Raw genomic sequence first — 27,512 nt, 5'->3', positions numbered from 1 at the left:
TCCAAATTCTCTGCACCAAGAAAGGTACAAAAAGCAAAAGGTTAAATACACACGATTTCATCACAATATTCCTACTATATAATTTAATTGTTCTAATGCATTTTAACAGGCCATTTACTATTCTTGTATAGCTCAAACGAGAAAAATAAAATAAAAATTAAATTACAAAGTATTCTTTTCTGGACTCCCTATTTAACCTTCTAATTATACCAGGATTAAGAATTTAACTATTCTATTGTTACATGATGTTAGAACACTCAGAGATTTTGGAGAGCAAAAACAAATGAACAAAAAAGTAATAATTTAACTGAATAAAAAACATTATTTCCTTTTTTTATTGAAAAAGATTAAATAAAATGATATAGTAAATGTAAATCTCTCTTGGAATATATTTAAGTGACTAAGACACTATTATAACTTTGTCTAATATTCTCTTCCTAATTCTGTTATTCTAATGAAAAATATTGTTTATATTTTAGTTTTTTATTTCTATATTTTACATCTATATATAGTACCAGTGCCCATCAACACATACTTTAATTAAAGGTCCTACAAATGTCATTAAAATCAAGAAAATATGTTTTGAATATAACACGTTAAAAGAGACTTAATGGTTTATAAATGGTAGTTTTAACTTGTCACACTTCCCTCTTACTGTTTATCCTTTTATAATTAGTTATAATGACTGTCATTATTCAAATACTTTATAACCAGAATTATAATCTTCTGCATTACAGATAAAATTTGTTCTTGAAATGTTGATAATCAAAAGCTTTTGAATTAGAACACTATTATTATAACACAAACATTTCTGGCCTGGTAAAACTCTGATGTTGGGAGAGATTGAAGCCAAAAGGAGAAGGGGGCAGCAGAGCATGAGATGGTTAGATAGCATCACTGACCCAATGGACATGAATTTGAGCAAGCTCTGGGAGATAGCAGAGGATAGAGGAGCCTGGTGTGCTGCCATCCATGGGGTCACAAAGAATTAGACATAATTCAGTGACTGAACAACAAATGGCCTTTTTAATGGATGAAATCTACTAAATTGCTATCATTAATGTGAAACACCATTTGCCATTTTATATGCAAATTATATTCTAATGCCTTTCTCCCACTTAAAAAAAATGAAGTTCTAAAATGGAAGAATTTTTTTCACCTTTCATTCAATAAACTTGAGTGAGAAAAGTATAAATATTTTTACAAACAGAAGTGACTAAACTTTATTTATAGATCTCCAAATTAAGTAGTGCAACTTTAGCTTTAAATAATAGTGGTAAGAATAATTTCAGAAGAAAAAAAAAAGGTGAAATTTAAAAACAGAAAAGCCATGGGTAAAAGTTAAAGCAAAAATTTATTACTAAATATGGAATATCCGATGAAGTCCTCCCTGGTGCCTCAGATGGTAAAGAATCTGCCTGTAATGCGGGAGACCTGGGTTCAATCCCTGGGTTGGGAAGATCCCCTGGAGGAGGGCATGGCAATCCATTCCATTCTTCTCTAGAGAATCCCCATGGACAGAGGAGCCTGGTGGGCTACAGTCCATGGGGTCTCAAAGAGTGGGACACGAATGAGCAACTAAGCACAGCACATGAAGTCCTATAAAATACAGCTTGAATAAACCAACATTTCCACTTTTGATTTCTTTATGAAATGAAAAAATAAAAGAAGATTTTATATGTCAAACTATATAGTATTGCTATGTCCCCAAGAATAACTTTATTTTTCAGGAAGCCTTGGTAATTCTCAAATGTGCACAGATTGCAAGAGGCGACATCAACAGAACACAGACAAGCTAGTCCCTATGCTGTCTTTGAATACCAGAGCCTCCTTGGACTCTCAACTTTGCCATAAATTAACAAAGGGGAAACAGTTCCTTGATCTTGTCATTGGTTTTCTTCTGCTTCTGTCACCAACAACTGTTTCACTAGTCTATTAACCATCACTAAAGGAAACACTGGAGAAGGCAATGGCAACCCACTCCAGTACTCTTGCCTGGAAAATCCCATGGACGGAAGAACCTGGTGGGCTACAGTCCATGGGGTCACTAGGAGTCGGACATAACTGAGTGACTTCACTTTCATGCATTGGAGAAGGAAATGGCAATGCAGTCCAGCGTTCTTGCCTGGAGAATCCCAGGGACGGGGAAGCCTGGTGGGCTGCCATCTATGGGGTCACACAGAGTCGGACACGACTGAAGCAACTTCGCAGCAAAGGAAACACTAGTGATGCAAAGGCAATAGGAACCAAGAGGAAAGAAACCCCTGACAACAAAAGGCCAACAAAGGTCCGTCTAGTCAAGGCTATGGTTTTTCCTGTGGTCATGTATGGATGTGACAGTTGGACTGTGAAGAAGACTGAGCGCCGAAGAATTGATGCTTTTGAACTGTGGTGTTGGAGAAGACTCTTGAGAGTCCCTTGGACTGCAAGGAGATCCAACCAGTCCATTGTGAAGGAGATCAGCCCTGGGATTTCTTTGGAAGGAATGAGGCTAAAGCTGAAACTCCAGTACTTTGGCCACCTCATGCGAAGAGTTGACTCATTGGAAAAGACTCTGATGTTGGGAGGGATTGGGGGCAAGAGGAGAAGGGGACGACAGAGGATGAGATGGCTGGATGGCATCACTGACTTGATGGACGTGAATCTGAGTGAACTCCAGGAGTTGGTGATGGAGAGGGAGGCCTGGCGTGCTGCGATTCATGGGGTCACAAAGAGTTGGACACAACTGAGTGACTGATCTGATCTGAATGGTAAGCTGAAGACCAATTTGGGAGATGCAGTTCACACTAAAGTAGCAGCCTGGTTCTCAAATCTATGGTGTAGTACAAATAGCTTAGGCTTCTTAGACAAATGAACTTGGTTTTAAGTTCTAATTGTTACTTACTGGCCTCATGGCCTTATTTTCCTCTTTTTTCCATTTACCCAACATGCTGCTGCTAAAGCAATCACCCTAAACTATCATTCTCATTATGTTATACAAGTACTCAGACTCTCCCACTGGCTCCTGCATTGCTTAAGTTTCAACAGCTCAGCAGACAATGTTCTTCAGGATCTGGTCTAAATCATATTTCCTTCCTTAACTATCACTCTCCCCGGTTCCCACCCACATGCTCCCACCTCACCTATCTACTTCAGCCAAATCATTATTTCAAATTGTTCTAAAATTTCTCAGCTTTTTCCCTCTCCTCACTACCAAACTGTGTGAATCAAAATTCCAACTACTATTCAAAGTCCACTTTTAAATTATATCTCCTCCAGGAAACCCCAACTCTCAGTTTATGCATATTTTCTTAGTATTTTATTTGGGCCTTTATTATAGTTCTCTTCAAATTGTGCTATCTATGACAGATGTGTATGTATCTTCTCCATTGCACTAGAAATATTTTAGGGTAGGGACTGTTTTATTCATTTATCCGTAATTCGTATTTCCATGACTATTTGCAGAACTTAGTTGAATAGTCTTTAATATGTAGGACTCTTATACCTCACTTAGAAATGGAAGCACACAAGAATCATGTGCTAATTCTGGGTCTTGTTTAGATAATAACCATGATAGCAAATATTTGGATAACACTACATATTTTCTGGCACTGTTCAAGGCAATTAATAACTCAATTAATTGTCTTATATAATGCTCAGTCGCTTCAGTTATGTCTGACTCTTCACGACGCCATGGACTGCAGCCCACCACGTTCCTCTGTCCATGAGATTCTCCAGGCAAGAACGGAGTGTGTTGCCATATCCTCCTCATGTTTTTCTCTTTCCAAGTCTTCTATCTATACTGCTGCTGCTGCTGCTGCTAAGTCACTTCAGTCGTGTCTGACTGTGTGTGACCCCATAGACAGCAGCCCACCAGGCTCCACCATCCCTGGGATTCTCCAGGCAAGAACACTGGAGTGGGTTGCCATTTCCTTCTCCAATGCATGAAAGTGAAAAGTGAAAGCAAAGTCGCTCAGTCATGTCAGACTCTTCGCGACCCCATGGACCACAGCCTACCAGGCTCCTCCATCCATGGGATTCTCCAGGCAAGAGTACTGGAGGGGGGTGCCACTGCCTTCTCGTTCTGCTGTTGTCACATAATGATCAGAATCTCAAGCTACTTTAATATTTTCACCTGAATAATGATTTCCTCTAGCTCAGTCCAAAACATTTTACACCAAAAGACTTTAGACAAAAGTGCAAAGAAAAAAAAAAAGGTTTAAATAAATTTCTTAGGAAGTTCCTGATGAAATCAGAGTTTAATCTAAGTATCGTGTTATCTGTGGATTTTAGAGACTTTTCAAGAGAGTAATCTGCAGAAGAAATTTTTTCTGGCAGGTAGGAGGCTTTCATGAAATAAAACAAATGGAATAATAAGGGTAGAAATTTTACAGTGTTACCACCAGGATTGACTCTTCCATTTTTGAGTGAAGGTCAAGGGTCTTTTATGAATGTGACATAGATACAAGGGAACAGAATTTCAGGGTGAAAGTATCATTACATAGTCTGGGAAATGCTATGAACGAATTAATTTATAAAGCAAAGTCAGTATCTAAAAAACTAACAGTAAATTTATTAAATGGTAGTGAAAGTGAAAATGTTAGTCACTCAGTCCTGTCCAACTCTTTGCGACCCGATAGATTATAACCCACCAGGCTCCTCTGTCCATGGGCTTTCCCAGATAAGAATACTGGAGTAGGTAGCCATTGCCTTCTCCAGGGGATCTTTCTGACCCAGGGATCAAACCTGGGTATACCTGCTTGCAAGCAGACTCTTCACCTTCTGAGATACCAGGGAAGCCCAGTAAATGGTAAGTTCTTACCTATTTCAAAATTGCACAGGAAAAACCAGTCTAATGTGTATATAATAGTACAAGTTCTGATTGTTATAGTTGATCCTTGAACAACATGGGTTCAAACTGTGAAGGTCCACTTAACGTGCGGATTTTTTTCAGTGAATACCCTAATATTCAGGGAATACCCTAATATTTGTCCCCTTTAACAAATGAGAAAGCAGAAGAATAAAGGGATTAAGGAATTTGCCGAGTACTACAAATGCAAGTAAAGTGAAGTGAAGTCGCTCAGTCATGTCCAACTCTTTGTCAATCCCATGGACTGTAGTCTACCAAGCTTCTCTGTCCATGGGATTTTCCAGGCAAGAGGACTGGAGTGGGTTGCCATTTTCTTCTCCAGGGGATCTTCCTGACCCAGGGATCGAACCCAAGTCTCCTGCATTGCAGGCAGACACTTTACCCTCTGAGCCACCAGAGAAGCCCAACTACAAATGCAAAGCCAGGATTTTCTTTGCTTTTTAATACACTGTCTAGGTTTGTCATAGTCTCCTTCCAAGGAGCAAGTCTGCTTTAATTTCATGGCTACAGTCACTATCAGCAGGAATTGTATTTGTAAATTACAAATTGTATTTGTAAATTACACCTCAGTAAATTAAAAGATGGGAAAAGTTATGCAAAAACAATATGCTGCTTAAATATACAATATGGAAAATAAAAAAAAAAAACTAAAAATCTAACTTATGTTCCTCATTCAATCTTCATACCCCTACAACAAAGGAGGTACAGTCACAAGTAACACAACTGAATCTAATAACTAATACTAAAACAAAAAAGCAGTAGGCTACAATAAACTATTGTGTATCATTTTTACATAGCTTAAAACAAGTAACTCTAAACAATATAATGTAATAGGGAAACACTCATTATGATAAAATAATTCTTTACAATTTAAAATTAATAAATAAATAAACCAAAAAATCCATCAGAGTGATGGCTTCTAGGCAGCAGGAGACACAGGAGGAAAAGAGGGAGGAAACAAAAGGTAACTGCAAGCAGTGGGGATGGTGATAATGTCATTCTTGAGTTGGCCGGTGAGTTCTAGGTATTTATTTAACTATTATGTCTTCTAAGATATTTACATTATTTATTATTTTATGGAACAGATATTGGGCTTCCCCGGTGGCTCAATGGTAAAGAATCCACCTGCCAGTGCAGGAGACCTGAGTTCGATCCCTGCGTCAGGAAGATCCCCTGGAGAAGGAAATGGCAACTCACTCCAGTATTCTTGCCTGGGAAATCTCATGGACAGAGGAGCCTGGTGGGCTACAGTCCATGGAGTCACAAAATAATTGGACATGAGTTAGTGATTAAACAACAATAATCCAAGCAAATAAAAAAAGGAGAAAACATTTAATCTGGGGGAGGGGGAAGAAGTGTGATCTATTTTCCTAATTATAATAATGTATATAGTTACTATTTAGCTAAAAATTGTGGTACAGCTATAATAGGAAGATGACAGGGCAGATGAGTAGGGGTTGCTGCTGAAATTGTGCAGATATTTTAGCTACGTCACTGCAAGAAAAGGAAGCAAAAATCTTCATCTTCCTTTACAGAAAGTCAACAGATATTGTCTAAAACTAGTGATATCACAGAGAAGGCAATGGCACCCCACTCCAGTACTCTTGCCTGGAAAATCCCATGGACCGAGGAGCCTGGTGGGCTGCAGTCCATGGGGTTGCTAAGAGTCGGACACGACTGAGCAACTTCACTTTCACTTTTCACTTTCCTGCATTGGAGAAGGAAATGGCAACCCACTCCAGTGTTCTTGCCTGGAGAATCCCAGGGACGGGGGAGCCTAGTGGGCTGCTGTCTATGAGGTCACACAGAGTTGGACACGACTGAAGTGACTTAGCATAGCATAGCATAGCATAGTGATATCAAGAAAGAACAGTACACAAATGTCACTTCGACACATGGAGATAAGAACCAGAAAATACGAGAGTTTTAAATTATTTCCTCTAGAGATTAGGAATTGGATGGGATGAAGGTGTTCTGCTTTTTATGATAATTTTTTTAAATGACTTTAAAAAATATGGACATTGTTCATTTTGACAAACATAAAAACATACAAGTAAATTATAAAGAAAATGTATTATGTAATATATACATTTATGCCAAAAAATGCTATAGTCTACATATATCTGAATGTTTTATGTAAGGTTGATATAGTTCTGGAAACATATTAATTCAACTCTACAAGCACAGATTATAAAAACCATTTTTCTTCTTATAGTTAACCTTCTCAAAATAGTTGAATGCTTGCCTGTTTTAATATATTTTAATCCTTTAGGTTTAAAGAGCATCCATCTGAATTAGTGATCTTACCAATAGAAATACATGAGTCAGCTACACTGAGTTCACACATCCATATTTCTTCAGGCTGGGATTTTTGGAGTAATAAAGCCCAAAGGGACTTTAAATCAGAATATACAAACGTAGGTGTCAGGAGAGTGGGTGTGGTACAAGGGCCGCTAGGCAAGAGAAAGTTTCAATGCATCAGTCAGAAGTCTTCTGGGGATTTGGGGATCAGTGGTGTGCTAGAAAAGTTTATTCTGCATTATTTATAAATCTTCTCAAAATGATTTTATTTTTAATGTGTATTTGATTTCTTTCAATAATATTATCACTCAAAATGTTCACGTGGTCAAGACAATGAAAAATCTAATCCAAGTAACACCCATTTAAGATTTCTCCCTTACTCCTTTTCTTTCTCTCCTGAAATATAGTTTACTCTTTCATACCTCTCTATAGCCACTGCTGATGTGTTCTAAGCTGAGGGAATATACAAGATCCTTGCCTCCCACGAAGAGTCTCTCTTGATATTCATCCAGTAGCATTGTCTGGAGATTAAGAAATCCAAAACGGCTATGAAAGACTGATGTTCTGTTTAGATCCAAGAGCTCTGAAATGCAAAACAAAATGTACTCTAAACACAGAGAAAATACAAATACCTTTGTAACACTTTTTTCATGGCTCTATTTTCACATGTATTTATACTGTGCAGTTAACATTCATTCATTTTATCATAAATACAAATGATAACATTTATTGTTCAGAAAGATTAAAAATATATAATACACTGTCAATACTTGGTTGTGTGTTTGAAAGATGCTAAAATAGTAGATATTCTAACCATGTAAAGGGATGGATATTAACTAAACTTATAGGGATAGTTATTTCTTGATATGACTTGATATCAAATCAATATGTTGTAAACAGACTCATACAACATTATAGTTCAACTATAATTTTAAAAACAAAAAAAAATTGTTCTGCATTTAAAAACAGTATAATGGAAATAAGTTACAATGTGCACAAATTAAAATCTTTTTTAAGTTTATGAATGGAAAAACTTTGACACAACTTAATATGAAAAGTAGGGCTTTCCTGGTGGCTCAGATGGTAAAGCGTCTGCAATGCAGGAGACCCGGGTTCGATTCCTGGGTCAGGAAGATCCCCTGGAGAAGGAAATGGCAATCCACTCCAGCACTCTTGCCTGGAAAATTCCATGGATGGAGGAGCCTGATAGGCTACAGTCCATGGGGTCGAATAGAGTTGGACACGACTGAGCAACTTCAATAGCCTATGCTTTTAAATACGGAATTATTTTTCACAAACTTTAATGTAAAGCACACATAGAAAAGTCATTCCACTATGACTTTTTTTTTTCCAGTTGAGCTATTTATTTTTTATTTTTTTTTAATTTTATTTTATTTTTAAACTTTACAATATTGTATTAGTTTTGCCAAATATCGAAATGAATCCGCCACAGGTATACATGTGTTCCCCATCCTGAACCCTCCTCCCTCCTCCCTCCCCATACCATCCCTCTGGGTCATCCCAGTGTACCAGCCCCACTAGGACTTTTATATTTACTTCTCTATGTATAATAAAAATCCCAATTCTAAAATAAATATCCCCAAAACAAGTCCATTTAATTCCAGATGAACACCAATTCAGAAAAAATGTTTCTACTTGAAACTGGTTTTGAAAGTCATGTCCAAAATCAAATCACCCGAGTCTGGAAACTATCAGGACTGTAAATGCAATGAAGTAAAACATGGTAGTATTCACTACAGAGGAAATAACTGTTAAAACTGACAGGGATCTACTGTCTAAAACTGTGATTTAGGCTACTGTTTGTGTACTACTCACTTCAAAAGGACTAAAGAGCCTCTTGATGAAAGTGAAAGAGGGGAGTGAAAAAGTTGGTTGAAAGCTCCACATTCAGAAAACTAAGGACATGGCATCTGGTGCCATCACTTCATGGCAAATAGATGGGGAAACAGTGGAAACAGAGGCTGACTTCATTTTTTGGGGCTCCAAAATCACTGCAGATAGTGATTGCAGCCATGAAATTAAAAGACACTTACTCCTTGGAAGGAAAGTTATGACCAACTTAGACAGCATATTAAAAAGCAGAAACATTGTCCACAACGGTCTGTCTAGTCAAGGCTATGATTTTTCCAGTAGTCATGTATGGATGTGAGAGTTGGACTATAAAGAAAGGTGAGTGCCGAAGAATTGCTGCTTTTGCACTGTGGTGTTGCAGAAGACTCTTGAGAGTCTCTGGGACTACAAGGAGATCCAACCAGTCCCTCCTAAAGGAGATCAGTCCTGGTTGTTCACTGGAAGGACTGATGTTGTAGCTGAAACTCCAATACTTTGGCCACCTGATGTGAAGAGCTGACTCATTTGAAAAGACCCTGATGCTGGGAAAGGTTGAGGGCAGGAGGAGAAGGGGACGACAGAGGATGAGATAGTTGGATATCATTACTGATTCAATGGACATGAGTTTGGGTGAACTCTGGGAGTCAGTGATGGACAGGGAGACCTGGTGTGCTGCGGTTCCTGGGGTCACAATGGGTCAGACACAACTGAGCAACTGAACTGGACTGAACTTACTTCAGAAAGTCAGAATCTGGCAAACCTGTGGTATTGTTTGTTTGTTGAAGCTATTTCACTGCATATGGCAGTTTATTACTTATGGTTGGTAAATGATAAGTGAGAGACTTTGAGGGTGAGAAAGAATATGACTCCAATATGAAAAACCCTGAAGGCTGAAAATTCCCAAGAAGTCCGCTTGGAAATATTGACAAGTTAACAGATTACTTCATTTCCCAAAAATCTGTTCCTAATGCAACTGACAGAGAAGGTTAAATACTGGTAACCAAAACACTCAAATCCAGATAGCAATATGAAATATGACAGATCTACATTATTTTGTCCACTCTTACACTATTTCTGAGAAAAGAGAAATGAAGTATTTTTCCCCTCTATTAAGAATGTATTAACTTCTATTTCTCTACTCTGAAAGTACTGATCCCCAGGATTTCATAGGATAGGGCTAACTTTAAATCTTTAGTTTAAAACAAGCAATATTGCTAATGTCAAAGTATCATTTATAAAGGTAAAACTTGTGATATTGAATCATTTGACAATTCATCTAAATAAAGAACTTAAACTTTTTAGGGAGAGATGGAAACAATAAGGTGCTTTATTTAGGGAGGATGAAAATAGGAATTTGAGAGATTTAGGGGTTCTTGAATTCTGGAAGACAAATTTTTCCTATTTCATAATTTTGTCAAGGTAGAATCACATTCTTTTCCTTTCTTATTAGGCATTCACAGAAAGAGATGCACTTTTTAGGAATTCAATACCATACCAAAAATATAAATCAAAGTTCTCCACTGCCATTATACCTTGTCTTTATATGTAATCACTTAAGGTGTTACATCCGATCTGATCAGCAAACTATTTTGCAGAAAAAGCTCCCCAGTTATTCTGATATATTTCTAAAATTCTTCAAGTGTTAAGCATGGTGAAATCATTATCTGAACATATTTAACTGATCAAAGAATGGGTATATGCTAAGTAGAATTAACAGATCTCTACAAACTACAAACTTACCAAGAACAGTAAGGTACAGAGTTTAGGAGACTATGTTGGCTGGAAACTGAGAGAAAGTCATGAAAGGAAACAAATATGAGGAATCTACCCCAAAGCGTTGCCACAGTTGAGTACTCATTGCAAATTTTTAAAAGTATGAATTGGAAAGAGAGGCAGCCTCACCAGTAAAGGAGGCCCTCTGTTAAGTGAATTCCAGTAAGGATGGAATGCCCTTGCTTTTTCCCAGTGAAGTCATTAGAGCCTCATTACCTCCATATATACCTAGAGATATAGACATCAAAACTTGTACTTGTTTTTATGACTTGCCAACTTCTGCAGTACTTATTATATCTAATTTTTATAGCATAAAGGTGGAAGTTCCTATTTTTTAATCAATAATAATAAGAGACTAACTACTGATCCAATAGTGATATACAATTGTGATATCCAACAGTGAATACTGATGGCATCACCGACTCAATGGACATGAGTTTGGGTAAGCTCCAGGAGTTGGTGATGGACAGGGAAGTCTGGCATGCTGCAGTCCATGGGGTCGCAAAGAGTCGGACACAACTGAGCAACTGAACTGAATTGAACGTAGATCCACCAGTCTTATATTCTTTTAATATATCAGATTTTATTCGGACCTATCCTCCATCTATATGACCAAGTCTATCCCATGAGATAACAAAGATGAACTCATGTTTCTGTTGAGGTGTAGTTTGGGAAATGCAAAGGGAAAAATTCCAACAACTGCAAAATTTTCACAAGTTCCTTGCTCATGGCCTTTATATTTATTGATATTTTTCCCACTACAGTAAAGAACCACAGTGTAACAGTTTGAATTACTATCATCCTTTAAGTGACTTATGAAGAAACTCAGGTGCCCAGGGAATAAATGGGAAAGAGAAAACTATCCTACAATACACTATTACAATGAAAAGAAAAAAAATCCCCCCCCCCAAAAAAAAGAGAGAGAGAGAGAAAGAGAGAATTAACATACAACAGATGTATATGCCATTATGAAAGTCCTGTAGGCTGAGAAGCTGAGGAGCCAGGTTCTGGTCTTGGCTTTGCCATTAATTACCTGAGGAACCTTGAATAACCACTTAACCTCTTTAGACTGGTTTCCTCACATGTTAATCACCCTTCTGTCCTCTAAATTATTATTTGCCTAAATTGCATTTCTAAAATGGAGGTGATAACACATTGTTAAAAATATACAAATCCAAAGACAGATATTTTTAGTCTTTCAAAGTATAGTGCTGAATCTATATTTTTGACATCTTCAAAAATGGAGTGATCAATGAAAATTCTAAATAGCTCATGACCCATATTTAAACTTGCCTAAAGGGAAGTAGTTAAAACATTAATTTATGACTTTTAATATGTTTATTATAGGGTCAGGAAATACTTTTAGGTTATCAGGAATTTTGGATCTAATTTATTCTGATTCATTCATATTGCCTCAGAAAAAACTGCTGCCAAGATATGCCTGGATACGTAAAATTGAATATGATGTACATGCCTTAGGCAGTAAGTTAAGAAATTTCATTTACTTATAAAGACACTTCTTGGGATAGTTCCTAAGTTATTTTTTTAAATATAAGATCTAATAAATAGACTGCAGTTTTCTTTAAACATGTTCCCTATATGAGGGGTGGACATTCAATGCTTCTGTAACTCTCTACTTTGACCAGTAAAACAGAATAGTGCTGATGACTGATTCCTAACAAGTTCAGGCTTACTAATAGAAATTTCAGAATCAAGGTATTAACCAAAACATATTAGTTCAATGGTTTATATTTTTATTGTCTACTTCCATAGAGATAAATCCCAATTGTGATCCTTAATTCTCTCTGAGACTCAAATCCTCCTTCCTGTCTGGGACTCTCCAACATCTTGAGCTCTAAGTCAGGGAAGGCCAAAAGTATCTACTATGTGTAAATGTCTGTACTTCAGATATATATTTGGACTAACACAGAGGAATTCTAAACACAAACATTTTTAAAAGTTGTGCATATTTATGCTTTAATACTAACTCTAATTTTCTACTTTTATTTGATTATTTTACTTGCCTCTTTCCAAAAAGGATCTGAGATGACGCATGCCAATATTCAATTGAACAAATAAATATATATTTAGGGATATTAAAATATTGGGAAATAAAAAACAAAATGAGAGGTCTGGAATAAATTTTATTAAATATAAGTCATTCTCTAATATCCAACACAATGTTAAAGTGAATATCAAAATTGACCCCAGGCTTCTAAAAAAACCCAAAGTCACTAAAATACAAGAGAAAAACTATATCAATTGCTTAAGAGCACTGCTTGATGTGATGGTTAATTTTATGTCTCAATTCGACTGGATCACAGTTGTCTAGATATTTGGCTAAACATCTCACTTAATAATGTGGCACTTACTTGTAAGAGGGAGGACCTACAACTATTCCTGTTTCCCAAATGCAAAAAGAGAGGTTTTAAAGAGATTCAGAACACAGATAACTGGAGGGGGGCATGGCAACCTTCTAGTATTCTTGCCTGGAGAATCCCATGGACAGAGGAGCCTGGTGAGCTACAATCCATGGGGTCGCAAAGAGTCAGACAGGACTAAGCAACTAAGCACAGCACAGCACACAGCTAAGGTTATTTGGTCATTGCTGGTGCCAAAATTTAAATAAGGAAAGTTGACTGGAGAGCTTTGCTATTAATTATCCATGGTAGATGGGGTGTCCATCACCCCTGTGCAGCACACAGCTTAGTCTTTCCCAGTTCTGGTCCCCAGAGACAAACACCATCAAGATGGTTTGATTTGTTAAAAGTTTGTTCCTTATAAACAAGAACTCCATAATCCATTACATCTAAAACTTCCTACAGAAGGAACTAAGAACAAACTGCAGAAAATTCTTAAGGAGATGGGAATACCAGACTACCTTACCTGTCTCCTGAGAAACCTGTTTTCAGGACAAGAAGAAACAGAACTGGACATGGAACAATGGAATGGTTCAAAGTTGGAAAAGGAGTATATCAAGGCTGTATACTGTCACCCTGCTTATTTAACTTACATGCAGAGTACATCATGCAAAATGCTGGGCTGGAATCAAGGTTGCCATGAGAAATATCAACAACCTCAGATATGCAGATCATACCACACTAATGGTAGAAAGTAAAGAGGAACTAAAGAGCCTCTTGATGAAGGTGAAAGAGGAGAGGGAAAAGTCTGGCTTAAAACACAACATTCAAAAATGTAAAAAAAAAAAAAAAAAAAAAAAAAACTAAGATGATGGCATCTGGTCCCATCACTTCATGGCAAACAGATGGGGGAAAAATGAAAACAGTGACAGACTTTATTTTCTTGAGCTCCAAAATCACTGTGGACAGTGACTGTAGCCATGAAATTAAGGCTCTTGCTTCTTGAAAGAAAGCTATGACAAATCTAGACAGCGTATTAAAAAGCAGAGACGTCACTTTGCTGACAAAGGCCCAGACAGTCAAAATTACGGTTTTTCCAGTAGTCATGTATGGATGTGAGAGTTGGACCATAAGAAGACTGAGCCCCAAACAATTGATGCTTTCAAAATATGATGCTGGAGAAGACTCTTGAGAGTCCCTTGGACAGCAAGGAGATCAGTCAATTCTCATGGAAATAAACCCTGAATATTCACTAGAGGGACTGATGCTAAAGCTGAAGCTCCAATACTTTGACCTCCTGATGTGAAGAGCCCACTCACTGGAAAAGAACCTGATGCTGAGAAAGATTGAGGGCAAGAGGAAAAGGTGGCGACAGAGGATGAGATGGTTGGATGGCATCACTGACTCAATGGACATGAGTTTGAACAAGCCCTGGGAGATAGTGAAGCACAGGAAACCCTGATGTGCTGCAGTTCATGGGGTCGCAAAGAGTCAGACACAACTTAGGACTGAACAATAACAACACAGAAAAGTCTATTCTATTAAGGGATTATAATATTTCTCAACTTGAATACATTTTTTTACAGAGACTCCTATTCATAATAAAATAAAATGGAAGGTTTTCCCAATATTCAGTTGCTAGAATTAACATAATTCAAATAATTCAACAGCATTTACAATAAGAAAACTCAGGTTAATATCAAGTTTAATTTTAATTGCCTTTCATTTGTATTTAAAAACTCTCTCAAATAACTATTGAATTTTTCATGTTGCTTTATGAATTGCTGACGTCCTCAATTTTATATATCTTACTTTAAAAACCTGAAATCTTTGTACTTCACTTGCTATAGTTTCCAAATGAATTAAATACTTTTTTGGTATACACTTAGGGAAACAAAACAAAAACCTTAAGCAGGAAGCTTTCCTCCTTCTTCAAGAATATTTTCTCCTTTTAGTTTTAGAGCCAGCATTTTAAGTCATAATAGTGGTTTTAGCACCAAATTATAGTCCACAGACACGGCGTATTTACCAAGCAATGGCTAACTGCTTTATCCCTCTGCACTGCTGCAAGCTTGCTTAGATGAAAGAATCAGAAAATATACAGGAAGAGGAGGACAAAAGAAAGTCTAATCTCAGGTAATCTCCAGAAAACACAGTGCAAATAATGGACAGTGCTGACTCGGGTAAAAGGAAGGAGCTCATCTTGAGTTCTTCCTACTCTAAAAATAACACGAATTACTTGGGGGAGGCAGTGGACAAAGAAACAAGACAACTGAGATGCACCAACTCAGGGTTCATCCGGAAATTTTCTCAAGGGGGAACTAATTATTATTGCTAGGCTGCCTGCTAATTATCAGCTGTCAATGAAGATATACGCAGAGGATTTAGTCATTTCCTCTCATGGTCCTTCTTTTAAAACTGCAAGGGAAACAGTTTTAAAACTCACTGACCTCAATATATTATAGAGACAGTTCTCTTCACTTTGTCAAAATATATTTAAATTCCACACATCCATGTGTAAGATGGGGGAGGAGAGAGGATATATTTTTCAGTTTTCAAACAAAAAAATAGATTTCCAAGGGATGGGCATTTTCTTATTCAATGCACACTCCTACCACTGTCACCTGCAAAGCAGTAACTTTTGAGATCCAGGACTTAAAAATTTTTCATTATTTTCCAAATCAATTCTTTTATTCAATGCCTTAAAGCTAATTCAACATTAAAATGCTGAATCACAAAGTAAGCATTGTTAAGGGAAATGAAATGTATAAATAATGGTTAGAAATCTCTTCAACTTTTTAACAAGTCCAAAGGAAACGTTCTTACAACATGCTTTGATGATTTTGACAGATCTGATCAATGTTCACTAATGGCTTATAATAATGTTGAAACAGAGTTGTAAAGAAATAAGCAATTAACTTTTTTAAAGTGTAATCAGGGCTTACTAATTGGTCTTTCCAGCAATGGACTATGATCATCCTTTCACCTACCCTCTGAACTTTTAGATTTCTATCTTTCTAACAAGTCAAAGGTCCAAATCAGTCACTGTGGTGTTCCAACTTTTAATCATATGCTGCTTCCAGCAAAAGCAAAAAGAGTTCAAAAGTACACATGAATGGCCTAGGCATTTAGTAGCCTTTTATTTCCTCAGTCAAGAAAAAAACAGTGTCAGAATTTTAAGATTCCTTATGTTCCTATATTATATAACTCATCATTATTTAGTATTACACACGATATTCGGACTTACAGATCTCTGAACGCCATGAACACAAGATCACCAGCGGACAAGATTACACAGAATCATTGTCCATGTATATACTGTACATATGTGTGAGTACTCATATTTAAATCACCAAATTGAACAAAATCATACAATACAAAGTGCTACCATCTAAAAGTCAACAATTTAACAATTGTGATTGCCTCCTAAATGTTGAATTACAATTTATTTCATTGGAGGTCAATGGAGCAAGTGCTATGTAATAGCTTCTGAAGCTGAATCTATAGGGCAAAGGGACCCTGAACTGCGAGCAGTGTGTCCATTCAGCCATTCCTCTGGGGCCTCATAACCAGGATGTGATATTCTAAGTGTAATGGAAAGGCCTTCAATGGTTTTAAGAGCAATTGTATGACTGGATTTATCTTTAAAATACCAATTGCTTTTGATGTGCATAATTGTCAGCAGGGGGCAAAACTTGAATAAAAGGAGGTTTGAAGAATTATTTTTTAATAAGCATGTGAGAATGATAGTAACAAAACAAGGTGTACTGCAGAGGTAGAGACCTAAAAGATTAAATGAAAGAAAGCTAGGCATCAAATTTTACACAATATGTAAAAGTTTTTCTTTTTCTCAATTTAAACTGATTAGGATTGGGATAACAGATTGCAATTCATTTTGATGCAACATTCAGTATGTACTGAAATGCTCTGCATTATGTACTGTACTATATCTGGGGTGTCAGAAGGACATTAGAAATCAGGGTAATCTATATAACACAAATCAGATTTTGGCATTCTTCATTCTATTTCTATAAATTAATTTCAGAGGTAAGTTTTTTTAGCTAACATACTAGATAAAATAGGGTCTGTTCACTTTTTTTTGTTTTAGAAAATACTTTTTAGAGTTCAAAACCAGGAAAACTATAAAGGTAGGAGGGATAAACTAAGAATTCAGGATTAATAGATACAAACTACTACATTTAAAATAAACAATAGGGACCTACTATATAGCACAGGGAACTACTTTCAATATCTCATAAAAACCTATACTAGAAAGAATACGTAAAAGAACATATATATATATATATATTTAACTGAATCACTTTGCTGTACATCTGAAACTAACACAACATTGTAAATTAACTATACCTTAATTTTTAAAAGTGGTTTGAAAAATAGCACCACAATGTATATACATGAATATATGGCAATTCACACACATGAAAATATATTTATAAGAAATATTTTTAGAAGTGGAGTTTTTTTTTTTGTTTGCTTTTACAGATAGTGCCAGTGTGCCTCCATGGGAATTATAGTTTAATATTCTACCACTGCAAGTGAGAATGACTATTCCCTGTCACCTAGAGAACAGTATGTCATTATATGTCATTAAAATTTAGGATATTTGCAGATCTGACCGTGGAAATACTAATTAAATTCACATTTTTCTTATGGGTGAAGTTAAGCATCTTTTTTTTCTTTTTTTTTTAATTTTATTTTATTTTTAAACTTTACAATATTGTATTGGTTCTGCCATATATCGAAATGAATCCGCCACAGGCATACATGCGTTCCCCATCCTGAACCCTCCTCCCTCCTCCCTCCCCATACCATCCCTCTGGGTCGTCCCAGTGCACCAGCTGCAAGCATCCAGTATCGTGCATCGAACCTGGACTGGCGACTCGTTTCATATATGATATTATACATATTTCAATGCCATTCTCCCAAATCATCTCACCCTCTCCCTCTCCCACAGAGTCCAAAAGACTGTTCTACACATCAGTGTCTCTTTTGCTGTCTCGTATACAGGGTTATTGTTACCATCTTTCTAAATTCCATATATATGCGTTAGTATACTGTATTGGTGTTTTTCTTTCTGGCTTACTTCACTCTGTATAATAGGCTCAAGTTTCATCCACCTCATTAGAACTGATCCAAATGTATTCTTTTTAATGGCTGAATAATACTCCATTGTGTATATGTACCACTGCTTTCTTATCCATTCATCTGCTGATGGACATCTAGGTGGCTTCCATGTCCTGGCTATTATAAACAGTGCTGCGATGAACATTGGGGTATACGTGTCTCTTTCAATTCTGGTTTCCTCGGTGTGTATGCCCAGCAGTGGGATTGCTGGGTCATAAGGCAGTTCTATTTCCAGTTTTTTAAGGAATCTCCACACTGTTCTACATAGTGGCTGTACTAGTTTGCATTCCCACCAACAGTGTAAGAGGGTTCCCTTTTCTCCACATCCTCTCCAGCATTTATTGCTTGTAGACTTCTGGATCGCAGCCATTCTGACTGGCGTGAAATGGTACCTCATAGTAGTTTTGATTTGCATTTCTCTGATAATGAGTGATGTTGAGCATCTTTTCATGTGTTTGTTAGCTCTCTGTATGTCTTCTTTGGAGAAATATCTATTTAGTTCTTTGGCCCATGTTTAATTGGGTCATTTATTTTTCTGGAGTTGAGCTGTAGGAGTTGCTTGTATATTTTTGAGATTAGTTGTTTGTCAGTTGCTTCATTTGCTATTATTTTCTCCCATTCTGAAGGCTGTCTTTTCACCTTGCTTATAGTTTCCTTTGTTGTGCAGAAGCTTTTAATTTTAATTAGGTCCCATTTGTTTATTTTTGCTTTTATTTCCAATATTCTGGGAGGTGGGTCATAGAGGATCCTGCTGTGATGTATGTCGGAGAGTGTTTTGCCTATGTTCTCCTCTAGGAGTTTTATAGTTTCTGGTCTTACGTTGAGATCTTTAATCCATTTTGAGTTTATTTTTGTGTACAGTGTTAGAAAGTGCTCTAGTTTCATTCTTTTACAAGTGGTTGACCAGTTTTCCCAGCACCACTTGTTAAAGAGGTTGTCTTTAATCCATTTTATATTCTTGCCTCCTTTGTCAAAGACAAGGTCTCCATATGTGCATGCATTTATCTCTGGGCTTTCTATTTTGTTCCATTGATCTATATTTCTGTCTTTGTGCCAGTACCATACTGTCTTGATGACTGTGGCTTTTTAGTAGAGCCTGAAGTCAGGCAGATTGATTCCTCCAGTTCCATTCTTCTTTCTCAAGATAGCTTTGGCTATTTGAGGTTTTTTGTATTTCCATACAAATTGTGAAATTATTTGTTCTAGCTCTGTGAAGAATACCGTTGGTAGCTTGATAGGGATTGCACTGAATCTATAAATTGCTTTGGGTAGTATACTCATTTTCACTATATTGATTCTTCCAATCCATGAACATGGTTTATTTTAGAATACTTTCACTTTTTTGTCATTTTTATGTCCATTGCCTATTTTTCCACAAGCTTAAGTTTTTTAGTCAAGATCTGAATTTAAGAAATGTTAAAACTGTTAAGTTTTATATTTTCTGACATCATGGTTGAAAGATGGAGAAGGCTAGGCTTTTCAATGTAGAAATGTGTGGTTCAATCATGTTAGATATTTTTAATGTGTTAAATTTTTGCTTTAGTAAATAAACCTAATTCTTAATTATTTAGTGTTTTGAACCAGTTTGGCATTAACAATTCACCAAAAAAAAAAAAAAGTTATGAATCAGGGAACATGCTCAGTCTCCCAGAGGCTGAACTGGGTGTCAACAAACTCCTAGGCAGAGCTGTTCAGCTGGGAGCCATGTGGGACAGAAGTGTGGAGCCTCGCCCACAGTGGAGGTGCCACTGTTGGGAAGGGACAGTGGTTCTATAACCAGAGGCCTTTGTGAAATTATCCTCCCTAAGGACACTACAGTTGATCCAGATTTTTTCTCATCCATTCTCCCTGGCTTCAGGGTCATGTTTTCCATTTGGCCTCTTCAGACTTCAATCCCCTTCACACTTACTCTATGCTTTTCCTATAGCTCCATTTTTGAGGCTCCCTGTGGAATCCATTTTGACTCATTTGGTTTTTCTTTGAACACTTATTTTCAGTCACTGATGAGTCCCAAATCCACAACCCTTTCTCACACACAGATTAGGAGTTATATTAAGTGGCATCATATAATATCTTCTTAATAATTTACTATCTACTATAAAATATCAGAAATGTTATACTTAACATTTAGTTTCTCAAGGCCACTGCTGTGGAGGTCAATTTTTACTTATGGTCAGGCTTTTATTGAACACTAGCCAATAAGAAAGTTTCTTCCACATGGAGGGAAAAATGACTCACTCAAAACTGATCTTTCGACCCTCCTGTTAACTTGACACTCGTTTATGAGAATTCAAAAATTCCAAGTAACAAATATTTCACAAGATGTTTTAAATGTTCAATCAAAGCAGAAGTTAATGAAGCCAAGAATGTGTGTGAAATACTGTAATGTTGTTTTTTTATACTATTAGTGATTTAAAACTTATCAAGAGGAAGCGGTGAAAGAAACACATTTCTAGAAGTCCAGCAAAGTGCTTCTAGTATTATAATAGTGTGCTTTAGGTTTGATCAGCAAGTGAACATCTTCCTTTCAGATTATTTTCATACAATCTATGAAATTATCTGTGGTAATAAAGTTTGTTTTCATTTATTTACTTATTTCTAAATATTAGACATGTAAAAATAGTGTTCATTTTATAGTAATATCTGAAAAGCCACTTTTTCTGGATTATGTCATTTCAGTATGGATTTGTTATCATTTAATATTTAAAACTTGAATAGTAAATGAACTGTTCTATATATTTACATTATATTCTGTTTTAGAATTAGGTTTAAAACAAATGAGGAATATTACATCATAATTCATTTCCTCTAACACACTTAACAATCCTGATTTCTACTGTTCTGTCTACACCCCACCAAAAAATGCAATTTGTAAGACACTTTTGATTTTCAAAGTTGGCTAACATATACCCAATTGTAAATAGCTATTAAATTCTAAATATATTTTAATATTATCTTAATTCAGAAATATTCTATGCTATAAAGCTAATATACTGCTTATAATATATATGTTTAAGTGAATTTAAGTCACACTAAGAAATTGAATATGTCTATCATGCATATTTCTCATATTGCAATCGATCATTTTAGACATGCTGTGCTGTGCTTGCTGCATCACTCAGTCGTGTCTGACTCTTTGCGCCCCCATATACTGTAACGTGCTAGGCTCCTCTGTCCTTGGGTATTCTCCAGGCAAGAATACTGGAGTAGGTTCCCATGCCCTCCTCCAGGGGATCTTCCCAACCCAGGGATCAAAGCCAGGTCTCCCACATTGCAGGTGGATTCTTTACTCTCTGAGCCAACAGGTAAGCCGAAGAGTACTGAAGTGGGTAGCCTATCCCTTCTCCAGGAGATCTTCCCGACCCAGGAATCGAACCATGGTCTCCTGCATTGCAGTGGATTCTTTACCAGCTGAGCTACCAGGGAAGCCCAATATAACATGCCAGTACATAGCATAAACATGTATAGGCTTTTCCCCCCAATACTAGTGAGATAAAAATGAGAGGTAACACTGTTAAAGTATGCAGCATAATGATTTGATACATGTATATACAGCAAAATGATTACCATGATTAGCTTAGTTAATATCCATCATATTAAATAGTTATTTTTTCTTGTGATGAGAATTTTTAAGACCTACTCTCTAAGCAACTTGAAGAAACATGATACAGTACACCATGCCACACATTACATCTCCATGACCTATTTATTTAAAACTGGAAGATTGTACCTTTTGAACACATTCATCCATTTCCTCCACCTCTCAATTTTTATCTTATGTTTTGTTAAGTTCTGTATCTTTCCATAACAACAAGTTTATTGATATGTGGTCTATAATATTTTCTCTCATAAATAATCCATCATATAACAACAAAGAAGTAAAGTAGCTAAAAACAGAATTGTATTTTTACTTCATCATATATCGGTTCAAGTATTGGAGATCTGAAATCCTTCAAAGTAATATGATGCTCAATTTCTTATTCCCTGTACTGACCTCCAAATTCATGCTGGTTTAGTCAAGTGCCTATGTGCTATTTTCTCCTGGAGTCTAACAAACAAGCTTCTCCAATTGAGCAAGTGAAGAACAAACTTTTGATTTTCAACCATAAACGAACTCATCAGAGTTTCACTCTCAGTAAGCTCTTCTTTGTATCTTGCCAAAAATGTAGGCTTCCTCCTGATTCTCCTTCCCCTGAATGCCTCAATATCTGTCAACATCTCCACTATAACTACCCAGCTGGGCCAATGAAAGGGCTTCCTAACTGCTTCCACTCTTTCTTACTAGCCAACTGGTTTATCTCACAGTAGCCAGAGTGACTATTTCTTTAAAACTATTAAGTGGGTCATGATGTTCCTTGCCCCACATAAAACTCTCCAATTAATTCTTAATGCCCTTAGGTTAAATCCATACTCCAACTGTGGCATTATGTATGGTTGCAATGTTGCGATATTACCCCGGATACTGCTACATTTTCCCCTTGCTCACCAAGCTCCAGGGCCCAGGCTTTAGAGCTTTGCCTTGATTCTTCTTTCCACCTGCTCCGTGCCTCCGTCTGACCTCCACACTGAGGCTCTTCCTGCCATTTGGACTTTATCTCTGTGAAGTATTCCCAGACTAAGGAATCTGGAGTTCCCACCTTGACAACCCCAGCTGCATCACTCCCTCTTACTATTTTAATACTGCATGCATGCTACTTGGTTTTGAATTTTTCTTAACTTGTGTATTTTCTCTCTCCTCTGACAGGAAGTTCCATGCTAGGCGTGACATTTTCCATCTTGGTCACTGTGATAGCCCTAGAGCCAAGGCCAGTGCTAACCACTTGTTTACTAGACACTCGATAAATGTATGTGAAATGAATGAACTTCTCTGAATCTCAACTTCCTCAAGTGTGAATTGGGGATAACAACAAATTAGGAGCATTGCTATAAGAATCAAACGACTCCTAGAACCTAATGGATGGTCGATATATATGGGTTTCTTTCTCCTTTCTTTTGATGTTGATAAATTATTGGCAAAGGGTATGAATGGTAATTTCCCCTATAGAAATAGGCTTTTCTTAATTACATTCTGTCAAGTGGACATATGTACTCTCTAGGCTTTTTATATAGGCTTAAAGTGAAATGGGAAATTTTTTAAGTACATGATTACTATGATCAGTGTAAACAGCTACTCTGTATTTTAAGTTCAAATCTTGTTTTCCTACCAAGAACAGTTTGGGATGGCTTTCTATTCCTTTTTTCAATCCACATCCATCTCCACTTGCAAGAGAATATTTCCTTAGAAAGTGTGCTTTATTTCTTTATCATCCATTTATTTATAAGCTCAATCTAAAATATGTTATACTAAACTATCTCTATTTCACCCCTGAAATTTAAATTTTAAGTAGCAGAATAGCAGGCAAACATTCTTTCAACATTTTTGCTACTACTCTTAAATACTGGATGTTTATGAGCTTTTCAGTATTTAATTTGGTACTTGTTTTTATAAGAACAGAGTTGTCAAGTTTTAGACAGGTGCATGACTTGACATGGTGTTAAAGCATCACAGCTAAACACCCTCTGCATTCTCTTCTTCTGACCTCTAATAAAGATCTTTAGTCTCATCTTTATAAAAATAAAGCCTTCTCTCAACCCATATAATTTAATCCCATAAAACATTCCTTCTAAGAAAAAAAATGACTTCCAGATGTCTGAAGAGCTTGGAATCTGATAATCTGACACATTGAACATTTGCACCTTTAAAAACATGTCATTTCCAGACTGACTTATTACCATAAAGTAGTGACTACTGTGTAATTTGGATACTTTTTCTATTAACATCACATTTTCCTTGTAGTTTCAATACGGACAGAGTAATAACTGAATTTCAAATCTGGGCAGAATGAAAGGCAACTTTATAATTTTTTGATATTGCATGAATTAAATGGAAACAATCTATCCACATTATGACAAGAAAATAATATCATTGGTAGATGTATTTCTGATACAGAAATGAGGCTGTATGTTATTGGCCATCATTTGATAGGTTTGGAAATGCAAGACAACCACTAAAAGGTCATTTACTCTTGATTACATCCCTCAATTACTGTAGCTGCTGCCATGTGAACCGGAAGCTCCTGAACAGGTAATAGGCCCCCTTGGTAGGTGGGTTCTCTTCAGATGTGGCTAACTCAAAGAAATTGAAGAGGAAAGACAAACCCATGCTATGTGTACAATTCACTGATGACTTGCTTTCACAAAATGTCACCTTAGTGACTAAGCTGCTAACAAAGTCTTCTGTTTTCCTTTCCTTCTAGCAATCTTCAATAAGCATTGAGTCACTGCCCAGAAAATACTGTTGTCTATAACCCGTTACAAGGCAAACAGTATTTAAAAAGGCCACACATGATTTCTCTGGAAAGTTGAAAGGAAGGGAAACACATTCATAGAAAGGCTCTTGAGTCCCAGGTACTGTGTGAAATACCCACTTTGTGTAACTTCATTTGCCATTCATATCACTCCAACAACAGATGGATAACCCTTCCCACTTTATAAGTTAGGAAACAAGCTCACACAGAAACTTAAAAACGTCCCAAAGTCACACACCATTTGAGGGTCAGTATCTCTGGATTTAGTAACATTATGTTGCTTATTTTATGTATTTGACCATAACAGAAGAGTTTGTATAATTATACAGTTTCTTCACAGACTCAGGTAAGTCATAAGTTGTCAGCGAAGTAAGTCCCTGAGGAGTATGTTACAGGTGTTCCCCATGTTTCACGCATTTATCAAATAATATTTATCCATAATAAGTGGTCATAGACAACTCTGGAGGTCATCAGTGTTTCCACCCATACCTCAGCCTTTCAGCCTTTTCTTGTAATTTGTCTCACTTATCCTAAAGGCCTTCTCATGTCAGCCATGTTTACATCACATAATCCAGTACCAACAAACAGAAAACAATGTGACCCAGAGATCAGAAGCAGATAAAAAATATACCTCTTAAATTCAAATCAGTTAGAGGAACTAATGTTCTGAAAAAGAGAAATTATTATAAGTCAAGACATCTGTATTTCGTTCCCAACTTTATCACCGAATATACCATTTGTAAGGGATTAGGTTCCCCCCTTTGCAGGAATGAGAGAGGTGGATGGGATCATCACTAAGCTTCCCAGTAGTTTCACAAACTATATCACATCACAAACTATACTGTCTCCACTTGAGGAAACCATAAATTAGAAGTGTCCATAGGATGCTCTCTAGGATTTTTTAGTTTTATTAGCTTTTAGTTGGTGAAGGACAGGGAAGCCTGGCATGCTGCAGTCCATGGGGTTACAAACAGTTGGACATGACTGAGTGACTGAACTGAACTGATAAATCATGAGAACTGTAGAATTACTTCTAGCTGTATGGAAAGAAAAATATTAATACTGAAGATACAATTTCATATCTGTTAAGTTCTTGTGTCAAAAAAAGGGTATTACTATAAAAAAAAAACAAAAAATGTATTGCTATATGATCTGTTTCCTATAATTTTTGATATACTCTAAATATAAGGGAGAAGCAATAAATCACATACATTTGAGTTTAATACTGGTATATCACACTTATTGAACAAACATGATTTAGGTCATGCCACAATCAGAAAAACTGAAAGACTTGATAAAACCTTTATAAATTACAATGCCATCACTTAAGCCCAAACCTTATTACTCAAGAAACCAGTAACTTGACAAATGTGAACACTGCTCTACATGCTGAGAACAAGAGTATGAATGATAAATAAGAAAAAGCAGAGGAATCTTGGAAGACATTTTTATGGGATAAATTAAAATGTCTTTCATAGAACCTCACTGCAGAAATTTTAAAGTATAAAATTAACTCTAGACAAGTAATTCATTAGTAGACCAAGTTGAAAGAAACAAGTTCTGCTATGAAATTCAAGATTAGCTCCTTTTTCTACATTTTATGATAGAACCATCTCCTTTGAGAACCAACTCAATTTCTGAAAATATCATTCCTACCAGCTGGAGGCAAGAGTGAAATGCATTAACATGTAGCTGCCTTATCCCCAGGTCCTCAACTGTATCAGAACAGATGCTTGCACCCAGGTAAATGGCCATCCATCATCAAGTCAAATATGATTTTACATGTACTTGGATCCTTCTGGCAAGGTCACTGCCCCTATCTCGGAAAAAAAATTCCACATAAAATTGGGAACAGGAGGTCAATTTTCTTTTCCTACCATGACAAGGCAGAGATAGCCTCTGCCACTGGAAGGGAGCAAATGTGTTAACTCCCTTATTGGCAGACACCCTTTAAAATAATAATGCAGTTTTTCAGAACGCTTGTCGCTAGTGACTGCTAGGATTCATCACCATAAAACAGAGCTGTGTGCCTGTGTATGAAAGAGAAAGGGGACAATTAAAGGATGTGAATGTAGTGGGGAGGTGGCAAGCAGAGGCAAGCAGGAGGTGCAAAAGCTTTCCCATCAACATTTCCACTCACTTTGCAACAGGGGAAAGAGAACAAGAAAGAAGGTAATTAAAAGTGATATAAATAACATCAAGAAGTGATCATTTTGGATACGGTTCATACTGCTAAAAATAACATAAATTAGCAGATATGTTAATAAGGTGTTTAAAGCTATTGAGTTCCAGCCTGCTTTTGTAGAACTTATCAATTTCAGCCCTCAAGAGAGCCTCCTCATTTTCCACACAAGAAATAAAAACATATATACTCTATCTAAATTATTAATGCATTCCAATCGTTAAAATGGTTATAGTGAAAACATTAAAGAGCATAAAAATTAAGTGATTAATTGATAACACAATTTTCTTTGGCAAAGACAAGATTCTTAACAGAGGCTATAACTCCTGTAATGTCAACTGCAACATTTAAAATTCCTTAATTACCTCATTCTTGTCTTTAATATTCATTGACATTCATAGCACATATGAATCTCATAAGGTGTTTTTTGATAATAAATTATCTGGAGTAAATTAAATTTTTGAAAGCAATCAATTATCACACAGAGTTTCAGTGGCAAATTACCTGGAATAAAATAATAATTAATTAATTTCTAGTGTAATTGATACCCTACTTATATGACCAAGGAGACATCATATTTGGAACCAAAAGGGCCAAAAATTGTTTTTTGAATGGGTAATAGTGAGTTCTTTGAACTTACTATGAACAGAAGCTTAATGTTTTCCAGAGGGGCTAATCTAACAAGCAAAGCTGCCTATGTGGTA

At 36.4% G+C, this 27,512-nt stretch overlaps 1 protein-coding gene across 1 annotated transcript in view; it reads right to left on the bottom strand.

Annotated features, from left to right (window-relative positions):
• Positions 1-27,512, bottom strand: part of SEMA3E (semaphorin 3E) — a 274,076-nt gene that overhangs the window by 116,808 nt on the left and 129,756 nt on the right. Inside the window, exon 2 of the mRNA XM_006049428.4 lies at positions 7,573-7,733. Within this exon, the coding sequence (XP_006049490.3) occupies positions 7,573-7,733 (161 nt within the window). The remainder of the gene's footprint in view (positions 1-7,572; positions 7,734-27,512) is intronic.

Source organism: Bubalus bubalis, chromosome 8, assembly GCF_019923935.1.
Source record: "Bubalus bubalis isolate 160015118507 breed Murrah chromosome 8, NDDB_SH_1, whole genome shotgun sequence".
Taxonomy (NCBI): domain Eukaryota; kingdom Metazoa; phylum Chordata; class Mammalia; order Artiodactyla; family Bovidae; genus Bubalus; species Bubalus bubalis.
This window is presented reverse-complemented; position numbering and strand designations above follow the sequence as displayed.